Source organism: Felis catus, chromosome F2 (genome assembly GCF_018350175.1).
Source record: "Felis catus isolate Fca126 chromosome F2, F.catus_Fca126_mat1.0, whole genome shotgun sequence".
NCBI classification, from domain to species: Eukaryota; Metazoa; Chordata; class Mammalia; order Carnivora; family Felidae; genus Felis; species Felis catus.
Window position 1 is genome coordinate 81,492,487 of NC_058385.1, and position 25,506 is coordinate 81,517,992.

The 25,506-nt window shown below is 61.2% G+C and overlaps 1 protein-coding gene across 16 annotated transcripts in view; it reads right to left on the reverse strand.

The window, feature by feature from the left end:
• The window catches only part of TSNARE1 (t-SNARE domain containing 1), a 153,150-nt gene that overhangs the window by 31,131 nt on the left and 96,513 nt on the right, over nt 1-25,506 (reverse strand). For 9 of the 16 annotated variants that reach the window (XM_045049979.1, XM_045049978.1, XM_045049976.1 and 6 more), the window contains one exon: nt 18,082-19,318. In XM_045049979.1, the coding sequence (XP_044905914.1) occupies nt 18,729-19,318 (590 nt within the window). In that variant the 3' untranslated portion in view covers nt 18,082-18,728. Of the gene's footprint in view, nt 1-245; nt 439-1,339; nt 1,448-18,081; nt 19,319-22,645; nt 22,729-25,506 lie in introns of those variants that run through there. The other 7 variants (XM_045049985.1, XM_045049977.1, XM_045049987.1 and 4 more) reach the window with 4 other exon arrangements.

The following is a 25,506-nucleotide window of genomic DNA, read 5'->3' on the forward strand; positions in this document are numbered from 1 at the left end:
CTCAAGCGAAGCGCCGGAAATGCTGAGCCCCTGGTGTGGGGCTGGCTGGCGCTCAGTTTATGGGATGACACACATCTGTGCACACAGGCAACACGCTGCCACGTGGGCCATTCAGGGAAACAAACAAAAATATACGTTTAGGAATCTATCTGAAAAAAGATCCGAAAGCTATACGCAGAGAGATTCATCGTCTAAATGTACGTAACAGCATTGAAGAAGATAGGAATACATAGAGAGGTACCTACGTTCACAGACAGGCAGACCCAGCGTCGTGAAATGTTCGAGTTTGCCGGATTATCTCGAGTCAGCGCAATGGCAGTGACACTACCAACTGGGTGACTGACGGAAGCGGACGAGGCAGACACGGAGGGCGTCTTACACGCGGTGTGGGGCCACTGAACAGCCGGGGGAGGAATGTGAACGCACAAGTGCCAAGTCCTTAGAAGAAAACAAAGGAGAAAGTCTTTCAGACTCGGGACATGGGGAGTCCACAAGCACGCACAAAATCGGGGGGTCTTCAAGAGACCCCACGAGGGACGGGGCAGGAAAGGCGCAGCGGGAGACGCTATTTGCAACACGTGCGGACCGAGTGGCATCCAGACAGAACACACACTCGCCCATATGTGTGTGTGTATATGTTCCACAAGCCATTAAACGGGGAAAAAAACAAACAATCCAATTCTTAAAATGGGCAAAAGGCATGAACAGACTTTTCACAGCAAAGGAAACACAAATATAAACATATGAAAAATTCCAACCTCGTTAGTAATCAGAGAAATGCAAATGAGGACCACAATTAGATACTATTTCACACCCACCGCATTGGCAAAAATTAAAGATTCTGACAATGTCAAATAGCACAGAGGCAACGCTCTCACGTCGCTGGCGAGCACAGGACAACGCACAGCCGCCCTGGAAAACCACGCGGTCTCGCCCGGTAAAGCGAGCCTCGCGCCCCCGCACAGCCACGACCACGGACGGGGTGGCCCTGGCCCCGAGCACAGACCCAGGGAAACCCCACGCCCTGCAGCGAGGCGGACACGCGGCCTCAGGGCGGGGCTGGCCCGCTGGCAGGAGAATCACTGGCCACACCAGAGGAAGCACGGCTGTGCACGAGCCCGTGGCCCGGTCTTGGAAACGAAGTGGAATGAAAAAAGCGAGTCCTGGAAGAATACAAATGGTGCGGCTTGATTCCTATGCAGCTAAAAATAAGCAAAACCAGACAATCCGCCGCTTAGCGAGCAACACATTTTACCGACGTTGTCTGTTTGATACAAAGCTATTTTAAACTATGTGACAGCAAGGGGATCGCACGCGCAAACTTTAGGGGAGAGCTTACGTGTGGCGAGAGCAGACGGCAGGACGGGGACGCGAGGGGTAGTTTGGGCCGTCAGGTGAGGAGCGGTCAACCCAAGTTCATCATGTTACACCTTGTATCATGTTGCACCTGTGATATGTACGACCTTGTGTGAGTATCGAGTAACAGACTGGAGGGCGCCTGGGCGGCTCAGGCGGTTCAGCGTCTGACTTCTGCTCAGGTTGTGATCTCGCGGTTTGTGAGTTCGAGCCCCGCGTGGGGCTCTGTGCCGATAGCTCGGAGCCTGGAGCCTGCTTCGGACTCTGTGTCTCCCTCTCTCTCTCTCTCTCTCAAAAATAAACATTTTTAAAAACTTAAAAATATATAATAGATTGGAAAATATCACAAAAAATGACAATATTGAGACCTGCTAGGGCTTCCCTGATACATCATCTCGGACCATCACAGAACCTTCCCTGTCCGTGAACATGATTCTAAAACCCTAGGGCTCTAAGATTCTAGCATAATTCATGGCTCTTCTCATGCAGCGATGCTGCCTGTGTGCCCAGGGGTAAGATCCTGACATCCAGCATGAGACCCCCCCCCCCCCACCAATGTCAGGTCCCAAAGACCCATCCCATAAGGAGAAAGGTCCCAGATGTGTCTGCTTGCAAGGCCACAGGGGCCCCGTCCTCGCTGGCCAGCGCCGAAGAGGGCCGTGCCTCACACACCCCCAACCCACATCCCACAACCCCCCCCATAGCAGCCCCCCATGAGAGGCCCCCACAAACTTCCCCCTGTGCTGATGCTCAGGGGTCCCTTCTCTCGGGCTCAGCCAAAGATGCTCCAGCTGCCGTGCCCCAGCCCCAGCCTGACCCCAGAGCCGGAGTCAAGAGCCAAGAGCCAGCTTCCAAACCTTTGCCCACCGCCTGCCCGGCATGCCCCCCGCCCCCGTCCCCTGCCATCTCTGGGCACAGTCCTGGCTCCTTCCTTCATCCTCAGAAGAGGAAGACAGCCAGGCCCTTGGCCTGGGGTTGAGCAGACAGGGTCCCAGTCGAGTGTAGTTCGGGGAAAGCCCCTTAGCTGCGCTGAGTGTTGGCCCTGTCCTTGCACACAGACTGAGGATTCCGTGAGATGCCGTCTACACAAGGCAGAAGCTGGTCGATTCTGAATCCCTCCACCTGCTGGGGACCCAACACACTCCTCTTCCTGAGCAGTTTCTGCCAACCTGTGGAGCACCTGACACGTGCCAGCATGCCCTGGGCTGTCGGGCACGGGCTGAGTGAGGATATCACAAAGGCTGCTGCCCACAGTGGCCACAGCGTGCCGTCATCCACGTGCCCATCAAGCCCTCACAGATTCAACAACTGTACATTTGTGCCCACGAGTGCCAGGAGTGGCCACAGCCACACAGCGCCCCGCACGCACAGCTCTCCTCCTCGACCGGCACGTACTCAGCCCTGGATCCACTACACCCGCAAAGCCCCAAGCCTGGGCGCCCAAGGGAGGAGGGAGGAGCAGGAAGTGGGGGCTCCTCCAGGGCCCCGAGGCCCCACCTGGACCAGAGGTGGAAGCTGAGACCTGACAGCAGGCTGAGGCCCTGTGCCAGGCGAGTCCTCTGTCGGGGCTGGACTGAGCAGCGGGGGAGGGCTGAGGAGAGCGGGGCCCGCAGGGGTGGTGTGAGGACAGCAAGGTCCAAACGTGGAGGGTTGCCAAGGTGAGTAGGGGGACAGGATGGCACCGGGGCCCCTCCCTGGCACAGGGGCAGTCTGCTACTAGGAACTCACCCCAGAGAACTGAGTCCGGGAGCCGAGGAGCATCGGGTGAGTTTCCCAGACCCCCAAGGTGGGCGGGGCCTGGCAGAGGGGAGGGGAGGAAGGGCCGATGAAAGCCAGGGGGGCAGGGGCACGGCGGAGAGGGGGGGCAATTCTGGGGATGTGGAGGGTGCATTCTGTTCCGTGATGCCCACCACCCTCCGCTGCCTCCCCCAGGGCAGGGGGATCGCCCCTGGAAACTCCGGTCAGCGCACCCGAGCAGGAGTCCCCGGCTTCCTCCACGGAGACCCTGCAAAGCCACGGCGGGCTCTTCCTCCACTCTGGTCTCTCCACCCGGAGCCTGGCGACGTCTAGGAGGGCGCTGCCCCGCCAGCCTGGGCCCCCGAGTCAGAAGCACAGGAGCAAAGCCACCACCAACCCGCCGTGGATGTGTAAAAACCAGGAGAAACCAGCCACGAGACTTGGGATCCTTCGTGACCACAGCCACGCAGCCGACTGAGGCCAGGAGGCGCGTGAGAAGCTCCGATCAATGGAAGGGCTGTCGGCAAATCCTGCCACTAACCTGCTGTGTGATTCTGGGGCCCTTGCTCCCTTCCTCAAGGTGGACAGGGAGGCTCTGGTGGCCGCCAGCCGTAGGGACCGCGGGTGGCACGGTGGCAGCTCTGCGGGGGGTGCGCCGGTTACACACGCAGGCTGGGCCGGAGGAGGGGGGCAGCCACGCGTCACAGCCTCGTCAGCGAGCGGGAAAGCCTGCTCTCCGTCTCTCAGTCCTGGGACCACAGGCGTCCCTGTGCTTTCGTTGTTTCCTTCAGGGCCTCTTCATCTGTCTCGCCGATAGTGCCATTAACCAGCGCTCGCTGGCGTTCCCGAAGCAGCCAGTACGGAGGGGTGGAGAACACAGTCCACGCAGCCCGGGAACGCACAGACCGGATGGCCGCCCCGCACCCCTGACCTCACCGCGTGCAGGGGCAGGCGACCCGAGGGGTCAGGTGGAGAAGGGCAGAGCCCCACACACAGACGGCCTCCCCGGCTGTCCCCTCCCGTGTCGCTCACACAGTGACGAAGGCACGCCACTGCTCCCCGAGGCCGGGGTCTGCACCTGGGCAAGGAGGGCACGGGGACCCTGCACGACCCAGTGGCCCAGCCTCGCCTCTGCCTCCGGAGGGAGAGGGGGCTGTCCGTGGTGCTGTCGCTCAAGCCCGAAACTCCCTCCGTGGACCAAAGAGCCCATTCACAGGGTGGGAATACTGAGGGCTGGATGACCCCAAGTCATCTGTAATCAGATGCACACCTCCCACCCCACGCACTTTGGGCACATCCTTGTTCTCCAGACTCTGATCCCCTGTTCACTGGGTCCTCATCCCGAGAAGCCCACTCCGGGGGCTTCTCTCGGAGCTGCGGCTCCACGAGACGTGGCCACGGCTCATCAGGGGAGCAGGTCACGTCCTGCGGTAACTTCTTGGCGGGCCGGGCACCGTGTTCTATCACAGAGCACGCGCTTTGAGAGAGAGCTTGTTTGACGTCTGAGCGATTTATTTGGTTTAATTTTGTTCTTCTCCCTTTCTGCTGTCAAGAGGTAAACAGACACACTGCTTCATCTTCCGAAGGTGGGCCAGATTAATAATGCATTGGAGCAGGCGGGAAGAAGGCCAGGCAGGGCCACCGGCCGGCTATGTGACCCAGGCTAAGTCACTGTGCCTCCCGGGGCCTCTTCTCTTCAGATGTAGCTCGGGGCTGGGACCTGGCCTGGCCCTGAGTTCAAGGTGGTGCTGGCAGTGGCTGTGTTCCGTGAGAGAAGAGGCACCCACGTGTGCTGAGCTCCCGGCAGGCAGTCACCTGCATGGTGTCACTCGAGTCCCCCAGACCTGGGAAGGAGATGTTCCGGATGACGAGGGACGGCTCAGAGATGGTGGTTTCAAAGTCCCGCAGCAAGTAACTAACACAGCCAGGACGCAGGTCCAGGCACTGCCAACCTTTGTGTCTTCTGCGACCCTGAGCTGGTGGGGACAGCGAGGCGCCCCGGTTTACCGATGGCCGTCACCGCCCTCATCATTCCTGTCTGCAGTGGCTTGGAGGCAGGCCTGGGGTGGCCTCGGCACAGAGTCCCCATCCTGGCTCCTCCTTGCGCCGGGCAGGTCCCCTATCCTCCCTGCGCCTTGGCTGTTTCATCTGTGTGATGGGCATGTCACTTCCTGCCCTGTCTCCGGCCTAGGACAGGTGTGAGGCCGGGCTGAGTGACGAGGGGACAGGCTAGCTCTTTGCCAGGTCCTGCCCAGGTACGAGGACATGCAAAGGAGCACACGAGGCCCCCTCCCCTGTCCTGCACCCCGGACGATGGCATTCTGTGGCTCACACAGATGAGTGGCCTCAGACCAGACACAGCTCCCCCTCAGGGGGCATTTTAGGGAGACTGGACGGGGCAGGCCGTGCTGACGGAGGAACAGGCTCAGTGGCGGGAGGGGCTCTGAAGCCACACGACCAGGCCCCGCCCAGCCAGGGCTGGGCGTGACCTTTCTCGGTGACGCAGCAGGGAAGGCGGGGGCCACACTAACAGCGGGGCTGGTGAGAGGGCAGGAGATGGCCCACTGCTCATTCCTGCCGCCTCCAGCCCCCTTCAGACGCCAGGCTGGACTGGGAGGAGGGACGTGGGAAGAGCGGAGCCCTTTCCAGAAGACAGGAATGATTTCACGCAGGTATTCCCAGCTTTTTGCTGAGAGCAACACAATTCTGTGTCTCCTTTCCCTCTTTCCTGGCGGAAAGCACAGTGGAGCCGTGGGCCCTGGTCCCGTGGGCCTGGCAGCACTGAGGTGCTCCAATGAAATCAAACCTGTGTCTGTCTGTCTGCACAAGGCAGGGCTCCGCCAGCTGGACTCAGCCGCCTCCAAGGCTCGGGCTGCACTGGCTTCTCCGGCGGCCACCTGCACGGCCTGGCACGCGGGCCCCCCCTTCCTCCATGGCTCCCTCAGCCGAGCTGCCCAGCCAACCCCCTTCGGCCCTGAAGGAAGCTGCCTGTCCCGTCAAGCCCACTCCAGACTCCAAGTACACCAAACAGTCCCTGAGCTTCCAGAAAGTTCAGAACACCTCTCTGTGCACGGTGGGTGGGAGTGAGGGCTGCCCCCTGGGGCCGCTGCACCCGTGGTTCTCCCCGGGCCACCGTTCTGTGGCTCTTCCCTCATACCGGTCCTTCCTGCCTTTCTGGCTCTGCCAGAAGTGTTTAGGGACCTGGGAGAGCCTGGCCATCAGAGAGACCTAGATTCCAATCCTGCTCCATCACCTCCCAGGTGCACAATTCGAGGCAAACGCAAGCCTTCTCGGGTTTCAGTCCGTATCTACAAACTGGGCAGACAGCAGCCAATCGTGGACGGCACGTCCGCCCGAGTGGGATAAGGGACCGGACCATACCCGGGGAGCTCTCGGTGCCCCATGCCCTCTACCACCCGGCAGTGCTCCAGGGGGAGCTCCGAGAAGGCCAAGCGGGGCCCTCTGGCAGGTCTTGTACCCTCACTCTGCACTTAGCCCCGTGCCGACCCCCAGAATGGCAGCGAGAGACAAGATTGGGCCCTCCCTCCGGGAGCCGGAGGCCAGCTGGGAGGCAGGCCCCTCGGGTGTAATGAAGACAGTGGGGTGGGGGCTCTGACGTACTGAGGAAGTCACAGGGCCCTGCAGCCCACAGGGAAGACGGGACAGGGTGTGGTCCTGGGTGCCAGGCCGTGTGGCCACAGCCTCCCCTATGCTCCCACCTGCCTGGCGTGGCTCTTTTCCAGGGGCTCTGGAAAACGTCAGCCACGGTCCCCACTAACAGGAGAGGTGGCCGTGGAGAGAAGCTGAATAGTGGAGCTCTTAGGGACAGAGCCCTCCAGTGCTGAGAGAGTAGGGACACAGGGTGGGGTAGGGACACAGGTTGGGACACCGGCTCCACACTAGGGAGGCATCTCAAAGACACAGATGCCTTTCTTCTCCACTATCCCAGTGCTCTGTGCCATGCCTGGGAAGAGGACCCACCATCACCACCACCACTGTCATCAGAACAAGTCACTGTGCCAAGTGCCTCGCATGCAACCCTCTGAGGCATCACTGATGTGTATTTTACAGAAAAGAAACACGAGAAGTGGAGAGATTAAGCAATGGCTCGTGGTCAGACACAAGCAGCCATTCACAGAACTGGGATTAGAACCCATGTTAAGTAAACGGCAGTAGCCCGCCCTAAGCAGCACAGCTTCTGGAGAAGGGGGTTCTTGCTGTGAAGGAGGCAAGAGGCTGGGCTGACTCTGGGCCTCTAGAACATGGTTGCTCTGGGCCACAGGTACTGGAAGGAAAACGGGTTCATTTGCATATAATTTGCATACAGCTGCTGAAAATAAGCCCAGATTCCCGGTCCCTTAAAAACTGCATTGTTTCGGTCTTGAATGGGACCTTCCCACGCATACACCCACCCCCAATCACCCCGCTGTGGGGTGGCGTCCCCTCGTCACCCCTTTCAAGGAGGCAATTCCCCACTTGGGGGTGACCTTAGACACAGAACCCCTCACTCTGGAGGACCTAGGCCTTCCCACGGCCCTCCCAGCTGAAGCCTGCAAAGCTGGCCCGGGGCAGGGTGGGAGGCCGACTTCTCCTGCAGCGGAGAGGCCGAGCAGGTCCGCTTGGCGTGGGCACGGGTTCTTTGTGAGCCTGTCACATCCTTGACAGCCGGCCTCGTGCATCTGAACACCGGAGCTGGGCAGGAGGCCAGGTGCTTCTCCAGGGGCGGGCCAGTAGCTGCCCACCCAGCCCAGAGCCTCAGGGCGCTCCTCCCTCCTCCCCGGCCACCCACCGTCTTCCAGGCCCGGCCCTCCCACCTGCCTGCCCTGTGGCCAGGGCTCAGGGACGCTGAGCAGCTTCCCTGCAGGCCCAGTCCTCCTCCGGAGCTCAATCTGGGACCTGGAGCTGCCGGGCTAGCCAGAAGCTGGGCTAGAAGGGGCTCCCGGAGGCCGGCCCCCCAAGTGAGAATCCAGAGGCACTTGTGGATCGGTCTGGGCCTCTCTGGAGATCCACCCTAGACAAGGGTCTGTCTGGTAAGCGGCCTGGGTGGGTCGTCCTCCTCGCACGGTGGGGTGGACAGCTCAGAGGCTGGGGGCCAGGCCCCGGGCCCGCTGCTCTTCCCCGCCCCCCACCCAGCTCCCTGCATCCCCATCAGCCCTCAGCCCCTTCCTGCAGAGCTGGCCAGCTCCTGGAGAAGCCACATCCGGAAAATGGGCCACTTCTTCCTCTGTGCTCCTATCACCGCCCCAGAAGGCAAGTGTGCTCAGGTGCACACCACACACACACACACACACACACACACACACACACACACACACACACGCTCGCCGGCGCCCCCAGGGCATGCCCGTGCCTGTCTCCCCCGGGGCTGTGGGCAGGTGCTCCCTGAGCGCTTACTGAGTCTGGGACAAGTCTCCACCTCTCCGGCCTCAGGTTTCTCACCTGTGCGATGGGGTGACAGGCTTCTCGCCTCATGGGGTCGCTGTGAGGACCCACGTCTGAGTTCCCCCATCCTAGGGGGTAGGCCTTTCCAGCTCTAAGATCCGGCTGGAGTCTCAAAGCGGTTCCATTCCCCTCCTTTGGGAGGCCTTTCCCAATCAACCTAAGCCATGCTGATTTATCCTCCACCTTTGTCCGGCCCACAGTGCTGGCGTTTAATTAGCCACTCTCTCTGGCAGTTTCTCCTGGGCCTCAAGGACACCCCTGACCCTGGCCCGTAAAATAGGAACACGGTGGCCAGGCTGGCCAGCCGCCTCAAGTCGCCCTCCCACAGCCTGTTGGCCGGCGTCCTGCTGACCCTCCCAGCGCCCAAAATGCGCGCCCACTTTCTTGACCGGCCAGGCAAGAACACGGAGTGGGGTCGGCACACGGGGTTCCACAGCCACGCCCCAGGACCAGCCCTGTTCTCCATCTGGGCAGATCAAGAAAGGGTAAGGCGGCCTCTGCCGGGGAGGGGCTGGAGGGCTGCGTCAGGCTCGGGGGGAGCCCCCTGCAGGAGCTCCCTGCAGCCCAGAGCAGCCCGGAGGCCTGGCCCCAGGACCCGCACCCGTCGCCCCGCGTGCCTGCAGGCTCCACAGGCCCCAACCCCAGGATGCCCCCACTGCCAGCCCAGAGATCAGACCTGTCACCCAGTGTCCCCGACATCCTGGGCGTCGTACAGCAGGCTCAGAGGAGTGGGACCACCCCAGAGTCACAATGGAGCGGGGCTGTGGCAGTGCCGGCCCTGAACTCAGGCCTGCCCGATCTGAAGCTGCTCCGAGTGGCTGAGGACAGTGGGACAGGTAGGTGGGGGGCTGAGTCAGGTGCAGGGCCCTGTCAGGAGCTCATCTCCCAGGGGGCTCTGGGGCAGAGTGCCCGGCTGCTTCACACTGATGAAGGTAGGAGAGCATCCCCCTTGCTCGCTGGGCCCCCCTGGCCTGTCCTCCACCCCAGCCCCGCCCTGCAGGTGGGAGGGGGTCTGCGGCTCTGGCCCCCGGGTGCTGCACGCAGGGCATTTATTAAACACTGAGCGGATTGATCTAAATCTTGGCCGAGGGTTGTTTTCCTGCACGGCGCTCATCCAGAGCAGGGCCGGTGGGTCTCCGCACAGCCGCTGCAGACGGGAAGGGCAAGGCCCTGGGGCCCAAGTGCACACAGGGTCACCCTCTGACCGCCCCCCACGTTCCCACCCGCTGTCTGGAACACAGTTCGCATGTACATTTCTCAGCAGACGGAGGGGAGAATCTGTAACAATCTGATCACGAAAATGAGATTGTTCCCTGCACCCAGGGACATCGCACACACTCGGGCCCTCACAAAATCAAATTGCTGCTTATTTAACCTGCTCAGTCTCCAAATGAAAAGGCAGCCCCAACCCCCGTCGATACACACTCCCCTCCCCCCACGGCAGGCTTCAACAGGCCCGGCCAGGGGCAGCGGGGTCTCTGGGCAGTGGTGCTGAAAACACCCCGTCACCAAGAATGCCAGGAAGAGAGCGCCCAAAGCCTCCTCTGGGTGCTGGCTGGTGGCCAGGAAGCCAGCTGGCCTTCAGGAGCGGGAGAGGGGCTCCACCCACCCAACCCAGGCCCAGGGATGACCCCTTCCTCGGGCCTGGACAGCTTGAGCCCAGAACCTGACGGCTGGCAGGCACCCAGCAAAAGTATCTGAGATGCTGACCAGATCCAAACCTCTAATTTTACAGAGAGGAAAATGGAAAAGGTCAAGTCATGATCAGGGGACAAGCAGCCCAGAGCCTGAGCACCAGGGAAGGTCAACTGACTCTAGAAGGAAGGAAGGAGGGAGGAGGGGAGCGGAGGGGAGAGAGGAGGAAAGGAGGGAGGGGGAGGAAGGGGGGATAAAGGAACAGAGGAGGGGAGGGGAGGGAGGAGGGAGGAGGGGAGAAGGGAGAAAGAGGAGGGAGGAGGGGAGAAGGGAGAGGGAGGAGGGAGAGGGGAAGGGGAGGGGAGGGGAGGGGAGGACTCCAGGCCTGACCTCACAGGACCTTCATGTGCCTCCTCACCTCACTGCCCAATGCACCAGGCCCAGCCTTGCCTCCTGGGGGGGGGGGGGGGAGGGGGCGGGCGCCTGTGAAGCCCCATCCCCACCAATTCCTGCACGACGTGCTTTTACTGAGCACCTACTGCATGCTAAGCACTGTCCTAGGCACCAGGCAGGGACGCAGCCAGAGCCCTGCCTCGCGGAGCCAGTGTCATACTTGGGAGAGACGGTGCCCCAGCAGACAAGTCAGCACGGGGTCAGCACGGGGGTGCCAGCCGCAGGGGATGAACCAGGGGGATCCTCTCCAATAGGAAAGCAAAGGGGAGGGCGACCGGGGAGGAAAGGAGACCCACACTGGTTGAGCACCTGCCCTGGGCCAAGATGGACATTCACCACTTCCTGCTGCCAGTCGGGGCCGGTTATTCGGTTCCCATGGGTCAGGCAGCTGGGCTCGTGGGCAGAGGGCCAGGCAAGGGGCCGCAGGGCGACAGTCAGTCAGTGTGCAGCACACAGGTATTGTCGTCAGCCCTGGTCCTTGCAGCAAAGACCCCTATGCGTGCAGGTAGGTGTGTGTGTGTGTGTGTGTGCGCACGCGACCGTGCACGTGCATGCATGCATGTGTGAACACGTGTGTATCCTACTGCACCTCAAGCTCTGGAAAGGTCGGTCACGGACACAGCGTGGCTGGCTGATGCTTTACTCGGGATTGCCGCGTCTACGGTCCTGGGACAGGCGGGCCCACCGTGTTCCTTTGCCGTGTGGCCATCTCTGATTTGACCCTGTATCACCAATTTGGAACTCCCCTCTCTCTGCTCTCTAGAAAAGTCTGTAGAGGCCGGACCTCTTCCCTGGAGGTCGGAGGAGCATACTTGAGAGGCCACACGGGCCCAGTGCTCTCCGCGGCAGCCGCTGGGGGCCCTGTGCCTGGTCTGGGGCGGCCCGGCGCTTCTCCGGGAATCGGCCCGTTTGACTTCCAAGTTTCTGGCTAGGGTGGCCTAAATTGTTCACAGAATTCTTATTTTGGAATTCCTGCTCTTTTCCCCCTGCAGCAATCTTATCGGTGGCTTGTCCATTGTCACCATTTTCACGGTGTTCCCGAACAATCTGCTTTTGGCTTTGTGGAGACTCTATTATGACTCACTGAACATGCCCCGTCTCTACACGGTTCTCCCTTCTAACTCTCTGGGTCTTTTCCTGTGGTTCTTTTGCTTAATCTCTTTAATATCTTCACACAGTAATGTCCGGCCTCTTCCTGGTTCGTGGTCGAGGCGTTTCAGGCCAGCGGTCTCTGAAGCGTCCGGCAGACTAGGACATAGCACGCACGCTTCGTCGTTACTCGCTCACGTCTTTCTCACACACCCATTGACGGTTTCTTCTTTGACCTGAGTTACTTAGAACTCTTCTTAAATTTCCATACAAAAAAGAAAGTATTTTTTAAGTTACTTACATCTAAAGATTGCATTTCTCCAACTGCATTTTCTAAAAGTCGCTGTTCTATGCAGTACTGGCTCTGGCTCTGCAGTCTATTGACCCTTTATATCTAATTTGTGGTCGAAGCGTGCACAGGTCCCAGGCGTACCGGAGAAGGGCCACGTGTGCTCACTGGTGCAGTTCAGTGAGTGTCGGCAAGTGGAACCCTGTCTGTCTGCTAACTTCCTGTGCGCGAGCCCCGCGTGCGGCTGGAGCCTCCAGGACGCTGGGCTCCCTCTGGGGAGGGAAGGCCGTGACTTACCTCATTTTGAGCTGTTCTGTTAGGTATATCCAGGTGTGGAGTTTTCACTTTCCTGCTGGGAGGCCACTGTTACAGGATAATTCTCTTCGTCACATTTAATTCATTTACTCCTTTTCCTAGTATTTACGAACATGTGTGTGTCCCAACGTCCACTGTCTGAAGCCAACACTGCCTCCTGCACTGTAGGCGGGGGAGGGGGGGGGTTTCAGCGGGAGCAGCTACATCGTCACCTTGTCCTCTTATAAACGGCAGAGACCTTTTGCCTCCAGTCGGACGATCTTGGACATTCCCCGGGCTCTTTGAACCCACCTGCAGAAATGTGTTTCCCGGACAGGATTGCCCATTTCCCTTTTGCTGTATTTTTTTCTCCTATATTGTTTTTGTTTCCTTGTTTTCTTCTTTTCATGTTCAAAGAGAATTTTTGTTTGCTTAATTGTATTCTTACTGCATTTTTACTGGTTTGGAAGTTAGATACCCTAACCCTCCTCTTTCAGAGGTGACCCTGGCCTCAGATCTCGCACTTACTAGTTCCTTCTGTGCACGTCCGGCCTGTGTGATCCTCCCAGGCGCACAGACTCTGGCCAGCATCGTGGTGACCCACACACCTCTGCCCTGCGGCGCTCGGGCTCCCTCGGGCAGCCCCCCGTAGCCACGCCCGGCCACCTCGGCTCCCCTTCTGCCACGCATCGCCACAGCGCGGCTGTGGTCAGGTCCCCTCCCTAAGGGGCGAAAAGCAACCTCAAGGCAACCTTGCTCTTTGCTTACTTGACAACATCCGTCACGACCTTGTAACATGAGAGAGATCACCGAATCACACTACACGTTTGCGTGTTACCATATACGGGAGTCAAAGAAGTAGAAGATATAGAGAAAACCATGCCACACGGCGTTCGGGGCTCACTTCTTTGGGTACGAACCCAACTGAGCGGTGCCGGCAACAATAAAGTTGCTTCCGGAAAGAAAAGCCTCGGTGTCACGACTCTCTGTGCGAGACTCCTGCTGCACAGCCGCTTGGCGAGCGTTCTGTACAGAGGGACACACGCGGCACATGACCCCCAGGCCTGGCCGGTGGGCTCAGAGCCCGCAGGCTGCTCGTCCTCCTTCACCGCTGGGCAGCCCTCCGCGGCGTGGACACGCTGCAGTTCCCATCTACCACGGAAGGACACCTTGGCCATGTCCAGTTTGGGACTCTTGCAGACGCAGGTGCTGCGAACACGTGTGTGCAGGTTTTGCTGTGAACGTGACTCTCTGCTTCTCTGGGATAAATGCAACTGGTGTCAGGGTATTTAACTTAAGAAACTCCCAAACGGGCTTCCAGGGTGGCCGTCCCGCTGGCGGTGCACAGGCAGCCCGGGCTCCCCGCGTCTGGGCGTCTCCTCGAGGACTTTGGCCACTCGGGCAGGCAGCGGTGGGAGCTCCTGACGGGCCAATTTGCATTTCTCCAACAGCTAGTGACGCTCCGACGCCATCTATGCGTCTTCTTTGGTAAATTTCTGCTCAAATCTTTTGCCCATTTTCTTACTGCTGAATTCAGAGAACTCTTTATATATGCAGGATACAAGTCCTCTGTCAGATGTGTGACTTGCAAATATTTTCTCTCCGTGAGTAACTTGTGTTCCCAACCTCCGAACAGGGATTTTTGCAGAGGGTAAGTTTTTAACTTTGATGAAGGAACCCTTGAGTTTTTACCAAGTGTAACTATTAACAGAAGCTAAAATTAACCAACATTTAACTTCCCTGCAAATAACAGATGAGATTAACCATTCGTCCCAACCGGCACACTAGCTTTGTCTGACTGTTGGCCTGTGCTTTCTAAAAATGCAACCCGCGAAATAGACGCTATTGTCGCAATTATTTTATCGCAGAATAACTTTATTATTTCACACGCCCGTTTGTTGGACCCGCCTCCGTATTCACCTGTTACAGACCTTCCAGCTTTGCTCCCTCCTTCCTGCAGTCCATCCATCAGAGGTTTCCATCAGAAACCCCTCTGGGGAAAGTCTCCTGGTGGTGAGCCCTCCAAGTTCCCACGTGTATGGAAACATCTGCATTTTGTCTTTGCTCCTGAAGGACCGTTTTGTCGGAAACACAACGTTACACTGACGGTTTGCTCAGCGCTCTGTCAGCCTCCCTCCCGGTTCCGCAGTTGTCCTCGTTGCCGATGTTGATGTAAAACAGGCAGTGAGTCAGGCTCTTCCCTTCTCTTCGCTGCGACGAGATCCCTTCCCTGGGACCCTGGTGTCCACGCTTCTCCCCGCGGGCCTGCCGCCCGCGTCCCTCCGCCTGCCCCGCCCTGGATGGCGGGCTGGACGAGCTCCTCTCTTCGCCGCCGCCGACTCACAGCCCTAACACTGTAGCATTTCCAGGGCTCCCTTCGTCTGTTGTTTGGCACTTTCTGCGACCAGACGCCCGGACACGCGGCCTCCGTGAACGTCTTCATGACTTAAAGTTGCACTTGATTTTCCAGACACACTGGGTCGCTTCTGATAATCTCTCATTATTCACTTTTGTGATTCCATCTTATTTGAAAATATTTCGTAAGAACTATCTGTGTTACATGCTCGATTCATTCCAACAGCCGAAGCCACTCTGGGCCCTGTGTGGTCAGCTCGGCGGACGACTGACACCACGGGCTGGCGCCTGAGACCACGGATACGGGCTCCTCCCGGCCGTGGCAGCCGTGGGTCCGAGACCCAGGAGCGGGCAGGGCCGGTCCTCCTGAGGCCTGTCCCTGGCACGTGGGGGGCGTCCCTTCCCCGTGTCCTCACGTGGTCGCCCCCCCAACCCCCGTGCGTGTCTGCGCCCTGGCCTCCCCTTCTTGTGGGGACACCAGCCTGGATCAGGGCCCCCAGTGCCTTCCTTTACCTCAGCCACCTCCACAAAGGCCCACCTACGAGCACAGTCACCCTGCGGCCCTGGGGGTGGGACTCGGGTGTGGCTCCGGGGACACGGTTCGGCTCATAACGGGGCCTGTTTTGTCATCCCTGCGATTGTTGCTGTGTCCTCAGCTTTCCACTCAGCGGCCCCGTGACTCACGGGGTGACCTCCGACTGTGGGCTCACGGGGGCCTCTCGTTCTGTGCGCAGCACAGAGGCCCGACTGTCCTGTTCCCTCAATGAAGGGCCCTGGCAGGTCTGGGATCGCAGGTCAGCCAGCCCTAAACCTGTTCCCCATTCCAGCACATTCCATTAGGGCGGTGGGGGGAGGCGACGGCCGGCAGGGAGCCAGGCCAGTTACTTTGTTTCTTCTTCGCAAGGCAGCAAAGCAATTTTCTTTTCCTTGAGGGAAAGACAGAGAGAGCACGCTGGAGCAGGGGAGGGGCAGAGGGAGGGAGAGAGAATCCCAAGCAGGCTCTATGCTCAGCACCATGCCAGACACGGGGCTCGACCCCACCACCTTGGGATCATGACCTGAGCCGAAATCGAGAGTCAGACACTTAACCAACAGCCACCCAGGCGCCCTGGAAGCCAAGCTTCTTAAATCATGGGTTTCCCACGTTGAACTGTTCTATACCGGGAGAGCCGTCCGGGCTGGCTAAGCTCCAAGAGCAGATGTGCCCAAAGGCCCGCATGTCCCAAGGCAACTCCAGGGTGGGACCCGGCCTCGCTGGTCTGCAGGGAGAGCCTCGAGGGAACAGGGCAAGGACCTGGGCATCACCCCTGCACCCCCAGTGCACCCCAGGCTCTCAGGTTTGCCATCGGTACAAGGGGCGCGGTCAGGTGACCTGCAGCCTCTCCGGCCTTCCGGAACACACCACGGAAGGCCCTGTGGTCAAGCCACAGACCCACAGAAACGTCTCCCGTCGCGGTCGTAGACACCTTCTGGATGCACCCAAATCGGGTGCAAGGCCGACGTCCAGGACCACTCGGCTCCCCTTCCGTGCACAAGGACCCGCACTCGGGGCTGGCCGGGGCCGCTGCTCTCCCCGCGTCATCGCCCGGCCCCCTGTCCCCACCATGCTCCTCCCCGGCCCCCAGTGTGCAGCACAGGGCTCCAGCCGCAGAGGCCGGAGGGCGCACGGCAGCCTCAGGACCTGGACGTCCCACCTCTCAGTCCCCAGCAGGGTGGGGTGGCTCTTCCCCAGCCTCACCCTGGACTCTCTGCCAGCCCTGCCCCTCTCACCCACTCCCCTGGCCGCATTTCTGCCCGGTCTTCAGGGCCACTCGGTCGTACCACTGGCTCCCGTGGTGGGGCTGCTGGTCGCCCATTCATCTCCCTGTCTTCAGTAACAGAACCTCCATTTTGGGCTAAAGCTATAAAGATACTTCCCAGCTTCTATTATGACTTAGTGGGGGCACCTGATTAACTTCCAGCCCATGGGAGGGGACGCAAGGAGAGGCATCCTCGGGGGGAGCGGATGTGCCTACTTATCCCTTCTCTTCATCCTGCTACCCGGGACATGAGCGCAATGGTGGCAGTCCTGCAGCCATCCTGGACCATGAGCACCGCCACGGAGTAGGGGGCCACAAGCCGCGTGGGTCCTCGAGGACCACAGGGCCACCCTGCCGCACCGGACCACTCGCCACAGAAATCTCTTCAGTAAAAGTCATAGTTGTAGTCGTTCTCTACAACATGCTACTCGGGGTTTCTTCCAAATACAACCAGATCCAGTTCTGACTTCTACACAGAAGACACTTAACTGATACGTGTTTACTTGCTTCGTGTCGTTTCCTACAGCAGACCGTGAGCGCTGGGAGGAGAGGCCTCTGGTCTCCCTTGGTCACCTGTGCATCTTCGCACTTAGCACAGGGCCAGGCCCCAAGGGGGCTCCTGACAGACATTATGGAAGTAAGTGGGGCCAGGGCTCAGGGTCAGGGCGCAGCACGCGATCAGGGTGAGGGGTCAAAGTGTAACAACAGTCAGGGCTCAGCGTGTGCCCAGGATCGAGGACCAGCATGTGACCGGGGCCAGGGCTCAGTCTCCACCGGAGGTGGCACAAGCAAGGGGCAGCAGTGCTCACGGACAGTAGGGAGGTGAAGGTCAACCAGTCAGGCACGTTTCATCGGACAAGGACAGCCCATCCCTTCCACCCACAGAGAGGACCAACGGTGGCTTCGAGAGCGTGTGGAGAAGGATCCGAGGTTTGCGGAGCGGACGGAAGGCTTCGCAGGGCGGGGCCACCTGAGTAAGGCGGCCACTGACAAACGGCACCACCTGCGACTAGAGGGAGGAGGCTGCGAGGGCGGCCAGGCCATGTCGCGGGGGGCAGCTGGCTGAGTCGCCAGAGAGCTCCGGCTCCCTTCCGTAGACAAAGTCACCGACACGCTGCTGGCTCACGGTGAAAATGGAGAACCAGAAGAGGGTCCGCCCAGTGTGCCGGTGACGCGGGTCCGGCCCCTCCTCGGTGCGGGGGCTTCCCCGCGAGCCCTGGCACCAATATGCTGTCCGGCCCATGCCGATCCTTCAGGCTTCTGCGTGAAGGATTTTATCCACAAGGGTCAGGAGAAGGAAGTAAAGGGGAGGCGGGCAGAGGGCACGAGGCCCAAGACCAGCGAGGCCCTGGGGACCCCCGCCCTCCCCTCCTGGCCCCCAACGGCCTCCCAGGCTGTGTGGCTGCAGCCCAAGCTCGGTCTGAGAGGGCCAAGGGCTGGCCCCAGCTCCCTGAGGGGCCCCCCTCCCCCCCTCCCCCTCTCTCCCAGGGGCACAGGAGGTAACGGAGAGAGCAGATCTGAAAACCCAGCAAGCGCTCAGGGCTCCCTGCTGGGGCCGAACACAAAGGCACAGCCCGTGCGAGGAACAGGACCGGGCTCCGTCTCATTTGCTCGCGAGCATCACCACCGGCAGGGCCTTCTCGTTGGTATTTTATGCTTGTGTAGGAAAAATAATTCTTTTTGCAAGAAACATCAGTAGGTACAAAATGGTATCCCGCCCCATACGGTACCAGGTGACATATACGCACACGTGTGTCTGTCAGACCACAGATGTCACACCGGGCAGAAATGACCGCAGGCTGCAAGATGGGGGCGTCCTGGGCAGAACCGAGAAAAGCACAGGAGCCCAGCCCGCAGCGTCCCCACGTCCAGGAGGAGGAGGCTTCCGGCGGGCCCTCCGGGTCACCCTCTGGGGACCTTCCCGCCACCCCGCTGAGCCACCCCTCCAGGTCTGGGGACACCGAACCCTCTATACCCCCTGTGGCCGCAGGGGGGTGCTGGCTCTGCCCTCCAAGGCACTCGGCACAGCAGGCGAGAGCGCGGGACGGGAGCGGAGGCCGGGCCCCGCCAGCGCCCCTCTGCGTCTTCCAGCCACAACGTCCCTGAGTAGACTTCTGTCCAGGGCCACCGACCGGCCCCAGAGCCTTTCCCTGCACGAGTGTGTCCTGTGTCCTTGCCGGCTCCATCAAGGCTCCAACTCCGCCCTGCTGTCCCCCAGCCTGCCTCTCAGAAGGGCTGGGGTCCCCCCGCTCCTCGTGCAGCCCTCCAGGGACCAGACCCTAGACCTCCTCTTCCACCTTCAGGATCATCCCTGAGAAGACCTCCAGGCCCGGGTGGGGGCCCTGGGGGCTGCCCTGGGGGCCTCTGGTGGGCCCAGAGGCCACTCCCCCAGCAGGGGTGCCGTCCAGGACTGTGGGCGAGGCTCCCCGGGCCGGGCAGGCCTCCACCAGCCTCTCGAGGGTCCGGTTGAGGGCCTCGACGCCGTCGGCCAGCCGCTGGCTCTGCTCGGCCAGCCTCTGGAGCAGCAGGTTCTGCTGGGCCATCAGTGCACTCTGCTGCTGAGACCAGTGGGAGAGCAGGGCGCCCTGTCGCCGATGGGAGTCCAGCAGTCGCTGCTCAAACTCGGAGGCCTCCGCTGCGGGCCTCCCGGGGGGCGGGGGTGGCACAGTGGAGGGCGGGGAGGGTCCAAGGGCCCCTGGGAATGCAGCTGCAGGGGGCACCGAGGCCGGGGAGGCTGGCGGGGAGGGCGAGGAGGCAGGTGCAGGGACAGTTCCTCGTAGGTCCAGGGGGTCAGGTTCGGGCAGGCTTGGCCCATCCAGGGTCCGCAAGGGTAGCCACAGGCAGCTGGGGGCCTCGTCTTCCTCGTCCGCTGGTGAAGGGGGACAGGAAATGTCAGCCTCCAGCAGCCATGACTCTGGGGCAACACCTCAGAGGGATGGGGAGGTGACGGGTGGGGGCCCTCTGCACACGGCCCTACTTTGGTCTCCTGATGCCCCTCCATGGTGGGCAGCAGCACCCGTATGAGGAAACCAGGACTCAGAGGTGAGTCTTCCTCTAGGAACACTTAAGTCCAAACCTCAGCCTGGCAACCACAAAGCCTCGGTGCTTGTCCCCCATGCCATTTGTCTACACTCCACCCAGCTGGCTGCGGTCTACCATCCAGTCTGTCCATCTGTTCACCTACGCATACCACCCACCAATCTATCTGCCCATCAATTTCTTCATCCATCATCCATCCATCTCCTTCCTTCTTTTCATCTTTCCTTATACTCATCCACCAATCTTCCTTCCATCCATCCATCCACCCATGCCTCCGTCCGTCCATCCATTCACTATCCATCTATCGTCCATCTACTCATCCATCTACCCATGCCTCTGTCCACGCATTCATCATCATCCATCCTCTATCGACCCATCCATTTACCCAGCCCTCTGTCTACCCATCCATCCATCATTCATCCTCCATCCACCCATCCATTTACCCATGCCTCTATCCATCCATCCATTCACCACCTACCCACACATCATTCATCCACCCATTCATTTGCCCACACTTCTGTCCACCCGTCCGTCCATCCATCCATCCATCATCATCTTTCCTCCATCCACCCACCCATTTACCCCTGCCTCTATCCACCCATCAATCCACCTATCCATCCAACCACCCATTTACCCATGGCTCCATCCATCCATCCACCCATCTGTCCATCCACACCTCTGTCCATCCATCCATCCATATCCATCTTTAACCTACCCATCCATTTACCCATGCCTCTGTCCATCCATCCATCCATCCATCCATCCATCCATCCATCCATCCTCCATCCACCTAGCCATTTACCTATGGCCATTCACCCATCCGTCCATCCACGCCTCCATTCATCTACCCATCCATCCAGGAACCCATCCATCAACCTCTGAGTGCACTCCTCCAGCAAGCAGATGTTCCAGGAGGGGGGGAGGGTGCACATGAAGCAAAGCTTTCCCAGCGCAGCAGGAAAAGCCCTGGACATGAAGGCTCCCAAATCAGCTTTTGCCCTTGAGACCCATGTGCCTTTGGGAAACCCTTTTGCTCTGGACCTTCGGTCCCCAATCTGCACCTGAGAGGTCTGGCTAAGGACTCATCCTCCCTCCTGTCTGGGTGTGGAGGTTACATTGGTCAGTGCCCCAGGGAAAACCTAAACCTGAAACGTGGGGCTGTGTCATGCCCTGTCTTGGTGGACACTTCCACCCCTCCATCCAGTGGAGGTGAGAGGAAGGACATGCCTGCGTGGCAGCAGCTTTGGGCCACATGGGTCAGTCTGAGCCCCGCTCACCTCACCTAGGGCACAGGGGCTCCTGAACTGCCACGGAAATGGGGTGGTGACGGCATCACCCCAGAGGACAGGGTCCGATGAGCAACATGGGGCTGGGGTAGGGGTCTGAGCCTGATGAGGTGTCCGTGGACACAGGTGGCCCCCCATGCCACCTCCACCGCCTCCTGCTGCTCCTCCTGCTCCGCTGTCACACCTTCTTTCTGGAGTCCTGGCATCTGCGGTCCTGCTCGGATGGCCCCAGGGCATTCGTGGAGGGGGCCACCCTGCTGGCCTGTTGCTTCCCTCTCAAGACGAGGCTTTCTGTTGGTCAGGGCTTCGGGCAGGCACTGCCACTCGGAAGAGTCTCCATCAGAGAGAGGCCGGGCCCCGAGCTTCTGGCAAGTCTGTGTCGCTTCATTCGCAACCTGAACCTTCCTCTCCGGGAGGCCCCGGAAGGACCAAGCCTGGTGGAGAGGCCCCAGGTGAGGGCCTGGCTGCCCTCGGTGTACCACAAGGTGGCAGGGGCCGTGGGCCGGGCGGGGAGCACCGAGCTGCTGTTCTCTTGCCTCTGCTCCCATCTTGCAGGTGAGACCTTGCCACGGCCCCTGTCTTCTCCTGGTGTGGCACTGACCAGCTCCCACGTGTGACCCACCCACAGGCACCCTGACTTCAAGTCTGACGGCCACTGACGGAGAAAAGAGGAAGCCGACACAGCTTTGGCTTCCCGGAGACCCGGGGAACGAGAGCCCAGGGAACCATCCGCCCACCTCTCCCGGGAGCCCTCTGCCCCGCTCCTGCCCGCCACGGCCCCCACACAGGGGTCACGTCCAGCCTGTGTGTGGCATCCTGAGTTTGCCCGGGCAGCTCCTCCTTTGGCCTCCGAGCACAGCGTCCTTTCCACCGAGACGATCCCACTTGGCCTTCAGGACAGAGCGTGTACTCTCCCAGGAAGCCGTCCCTGCTCCGTTAGCCCGGGGTCCCCCTGTCGCCAGGCTGGACCATCCGCGCCGCCCCACCCCACCCTTAGGATGTCCACTGGTGGAAAGGCGGGCTCCATGGGGTCCATCTGTGTGTCAGAGCCCAGCGTGGAGCAGAGGGCCAGTGTGTAAGTGACGAGTGAATGGGCGCTGGCTCCCGAGCCCTCCCTCCCAACCGGACCAAGGCCCAAGCCCGCCTGGCCTGATCAGGTGCTCACATGGTCGCCGTGGGTCAGCACAGAGGCCCAGTGGTCCGTCCCCAAGGCCACTCTAAGCCCCATCACAAGCGAACAAAGGTCTGATATTTGCTCTCTCTCCCTCTGAGCCACCCAACTGGTCCCAAGCCAAGCTCCACTGGCTCCAAGAAGGGAGGGTCCCTCCCAGCTTCCAGCCCGGGGCCAGGCCAAAGGCAGACCCGAAACACACGGGCACCTAGACTGCAGGTGCAGGAACAGGAGGGTCGGAGGAGCCCTCTCCACGGCCGGTTCCCTCCGGGAAGGAGGCAGACACTGCCTGACACACGTCGCCCTTCTGGGGAGAAGAGACCACAGAGCTTTCCATAGGGCACCTCGGTGAGTGTGCTCCTGGGAAACCATGGGTGGGCACCCACACAGTGAGACCTCCCGGGCGGGCGCCGCTCTCACTCTCGACCAATTCCCTCCCTGCAGCTTCCACAGAGCTAGCTGGCAAAGGCCCTGGCTGCCTGCCTTCGCGGGGGTGCAGACGGCGGGCGACCGTGCACAGCGTCCTGGGTGCAGACCCCGCCATCCTGCCTCTCCCCTCCCGGACACCAGTCCACCTCGGCTGGGAAAAGACCCTGTGGGCGTGCCCCTCCCACGTACAGGGCAGGGCCTGGGCCTCCCAGGGAGACAGGGGACGGAGGGGGCCACGGGCCAGCCGGGCCGTCCCCTCAAACTGACTTACTTGGTGCCGGCTGGCTCCAGCCAGGAGCTCGCTGGCCGCCTCTGTGTGCGAGGACGCAGCCTCAAGGCTGGCTTCAATACTATCTGCAAATCAAGACAACAGAAGCAATTACAGAGTGGAGACCCTGAGGGTGTGACGACGGCCAGCCCAGGGAGCCCAGGCCCAGGGGCTTGGAGCGGGGCCTGCCCTTCTGTGGCCACTAAGGCCCCGTCCTGGCTTCACCAGAGGCCAGGTGAGGAGTCCAGACTCCAGAGAAGCGGAGGCTGCAAGGCGCTGGGCCACCTGGCTGGGGCAGGCGCTGGCCACCAGAGCCGTCAGAAGGTGCCCTCGGGGCAGGGGCCACCCACTCGGGAAAGGTGGAGGCCAGCCTGGAAAGAGGCCCGGCCCTGCTACTTTTCTGCACCCTTGGGCCATCCTCCAACTCCTGACCACGGCCCCTGCTTCTAAGAAGGGGCCAGAGCCGCCGTGAGGACGACCGTGACCGGGTCTGTGAACGCAGGTGCAGGGGGCCGGGCAGCGGCATGCGCTGGCCTCTGGCCACTTCAGCGTGGGGCTCCGGGCACGGGCCTGGTGGGGGTGTCCACACAGCCCCTGACACGTCACACTGGCAGCAACAGCTAAGCCACCGTCCCGAGGCCCAGAGCAGCCCCAGGAAACCAGAAAATTCCACTCAGCAACGCTGGCGGGAAAGAGGCGGCATCATGAAAATGTGTGCTGAATTCATAACCAGACCCATTCGGGACACGCAGCCAGGCCGCGGGGACGTGCGGAGCAATGGTGACCTGAGACGAGGACGTTCGCCCACAGTGGGAACTGGGTTGGAGTCCCAGTGAGGGATGCGGCTAGGCTACACTGTTTCCTCTCCTACCACCAGGGATCCTGGTGGCGCCGGACAGAGGGAGCGTGTGACCATAGCAAGAGGCGCTCTCTCCCCAGACCGGCTGCTCTCGCTGCTGGCCCCTGCAAACGCCCGGAGTCCCCTCTTCCAGGAAAAGGAGACAGGCCTCCGGACTTCGGAGGCAGAAACAGGTAAGTTCAAGTGGCACCTCTCCCCCGGGGGCACCCCGGGCTCCACCTGAGCCGAGCGACGCGGGAGGCCCGAGGCCGGGGACAGAGAAGGTGCAGATGGACACAAGTGCCTCTGGGGCACAGCGCCCTCTGCCAAGTGGGTCGCTCTGCGGGGGTGTCTTCCCCGGGGCTCCTTCCCCTCGGACTAAGCACAGCCCCTCCACACGGAGCCCCACTGGAAGGAGAGGAAGGAGAGCTTGGCCCCTCCTTGCGCCGGGTCACCCCTGCTTCTCCCGCGAGTGCAGCGCCCACCCCCCAGCGTCCATCCAGGCCCCCGCCCCTGCCACGGCCCAGCTCCTATGCCAAGAAGCCACCTGGCACCCCCAGGCCATGGGCGGCAGCAGCCCCACCTGGCTCCCGCTGAGGAAAGAGGCAGGTGCACGGGGCAGGAACAGCTGCCACCATGCGCAGGAAGACAGCAGGGCCACAGCCGTGCCGGGCGCTGGGGGCCGCACTCCTAGCTGGTCTCTCCCGTGCCCGGCAACCACACGGAGCCTGGGCTGCCCCAGGACCCTGCGCTCAAGCTCCGACAAAGCCCAGGTCTGGTCTGCACCCAGCAAGGTCCTGGGGACACCGAGAGCCCAACTCTGATGGTACAATACTGCCCAGATTCACAAGTGGTCCCCACAGCTGAAGCCCAGCTCAGACCAGGAACGGGCGCACTCAGCACTCAGCCAGCAGAGCCCTCCCCAGATCACAGTTCTGCCCCTGGCCACCCGCTCACAGCCAGCTCCCTCGTCCTGAGCCCCAGAGGCAGCCAGGCAGGCATGGGGCACCCCAGTGCTCCGCTGGCCGCGAAGCACACGGCCTCTGCCTCACCTTGAAGATCCCAGGTGGGTCAAGGGCAAATTGCAGGAGCCCTGAGCTGACCCCCAGGCCCCCTGCAGGGCTGCTCAGTGGGAGCTGCCTTGCAGGGCTCTGCTGCGGAGAGCTACAGGGCATCTGGGCACCGGGCCAGGCCTCCAGGGCCCAAACAGACCCCCCATTAGCACTGCTCCCCCAAACATGGACAGAAATAAGGGGGATGCACCCCAAGGTGCAGCAGATAGCACCCTGTGGAGGCCCCACAACACTGTCAGCTGGCTGTCCTCACCCCTGTGGGCTTGACGGGGCTCCTGCAAGCCTGACCCTGCCCCAGCCCCTGGGCCAATGCTGACCCAGATGGAAGAACTGGTGGGACCTTCAGCAGCGGTCTCTGCACAACCCCCATCCCCCCCCCCCCATCAGGCTTTGCGGCCACCTCCCTGCCCCATAGCTCAGCCCTGCCAGGGAGGCCGGCCCCATGCATTCCATTCGGTGACAATCAGCACCGTCCCAGGAGGGACACTCCCAGGAGGAGCCCAAAGCGCCAAGAGACCGGTCAGTCAGCTGTCCCCATGGGGCTGCAGGGTCTAGGGAAGGGGGCGCCTGGCTCAGCAGGGCAGACAGAGTTGTCTGGGCTGGACTGGGCCCCACCATCAGCCAGCACGGGGGACCTTCAGGAGCAACACAGACACCAAGTTCCTGCCCTGCTCCAGGGCTGGGGACTCGGGGGGTGGGTCCGGGCACACCAGTGCCACCTCTGCCAGCACCCCCTCCAGTGGGCACACCCTGGACCCCAAAACCGGGTCTTGCTCTGCCTGTAAGCAGAGTGGGGCGCCCCCAGGACGACAGGCTGGCCGCGATCAAGGCCAGCCCCCAGGGACGGTAGCAGGTCCACACACATCCCCCAGCGGGTCCACCAGCAGCTCCGAAGCGGCCATCCATCATCAGGGGCTCGTGGCCCTGTCTCTGCAGGGCTGAGTCCTGCGGTC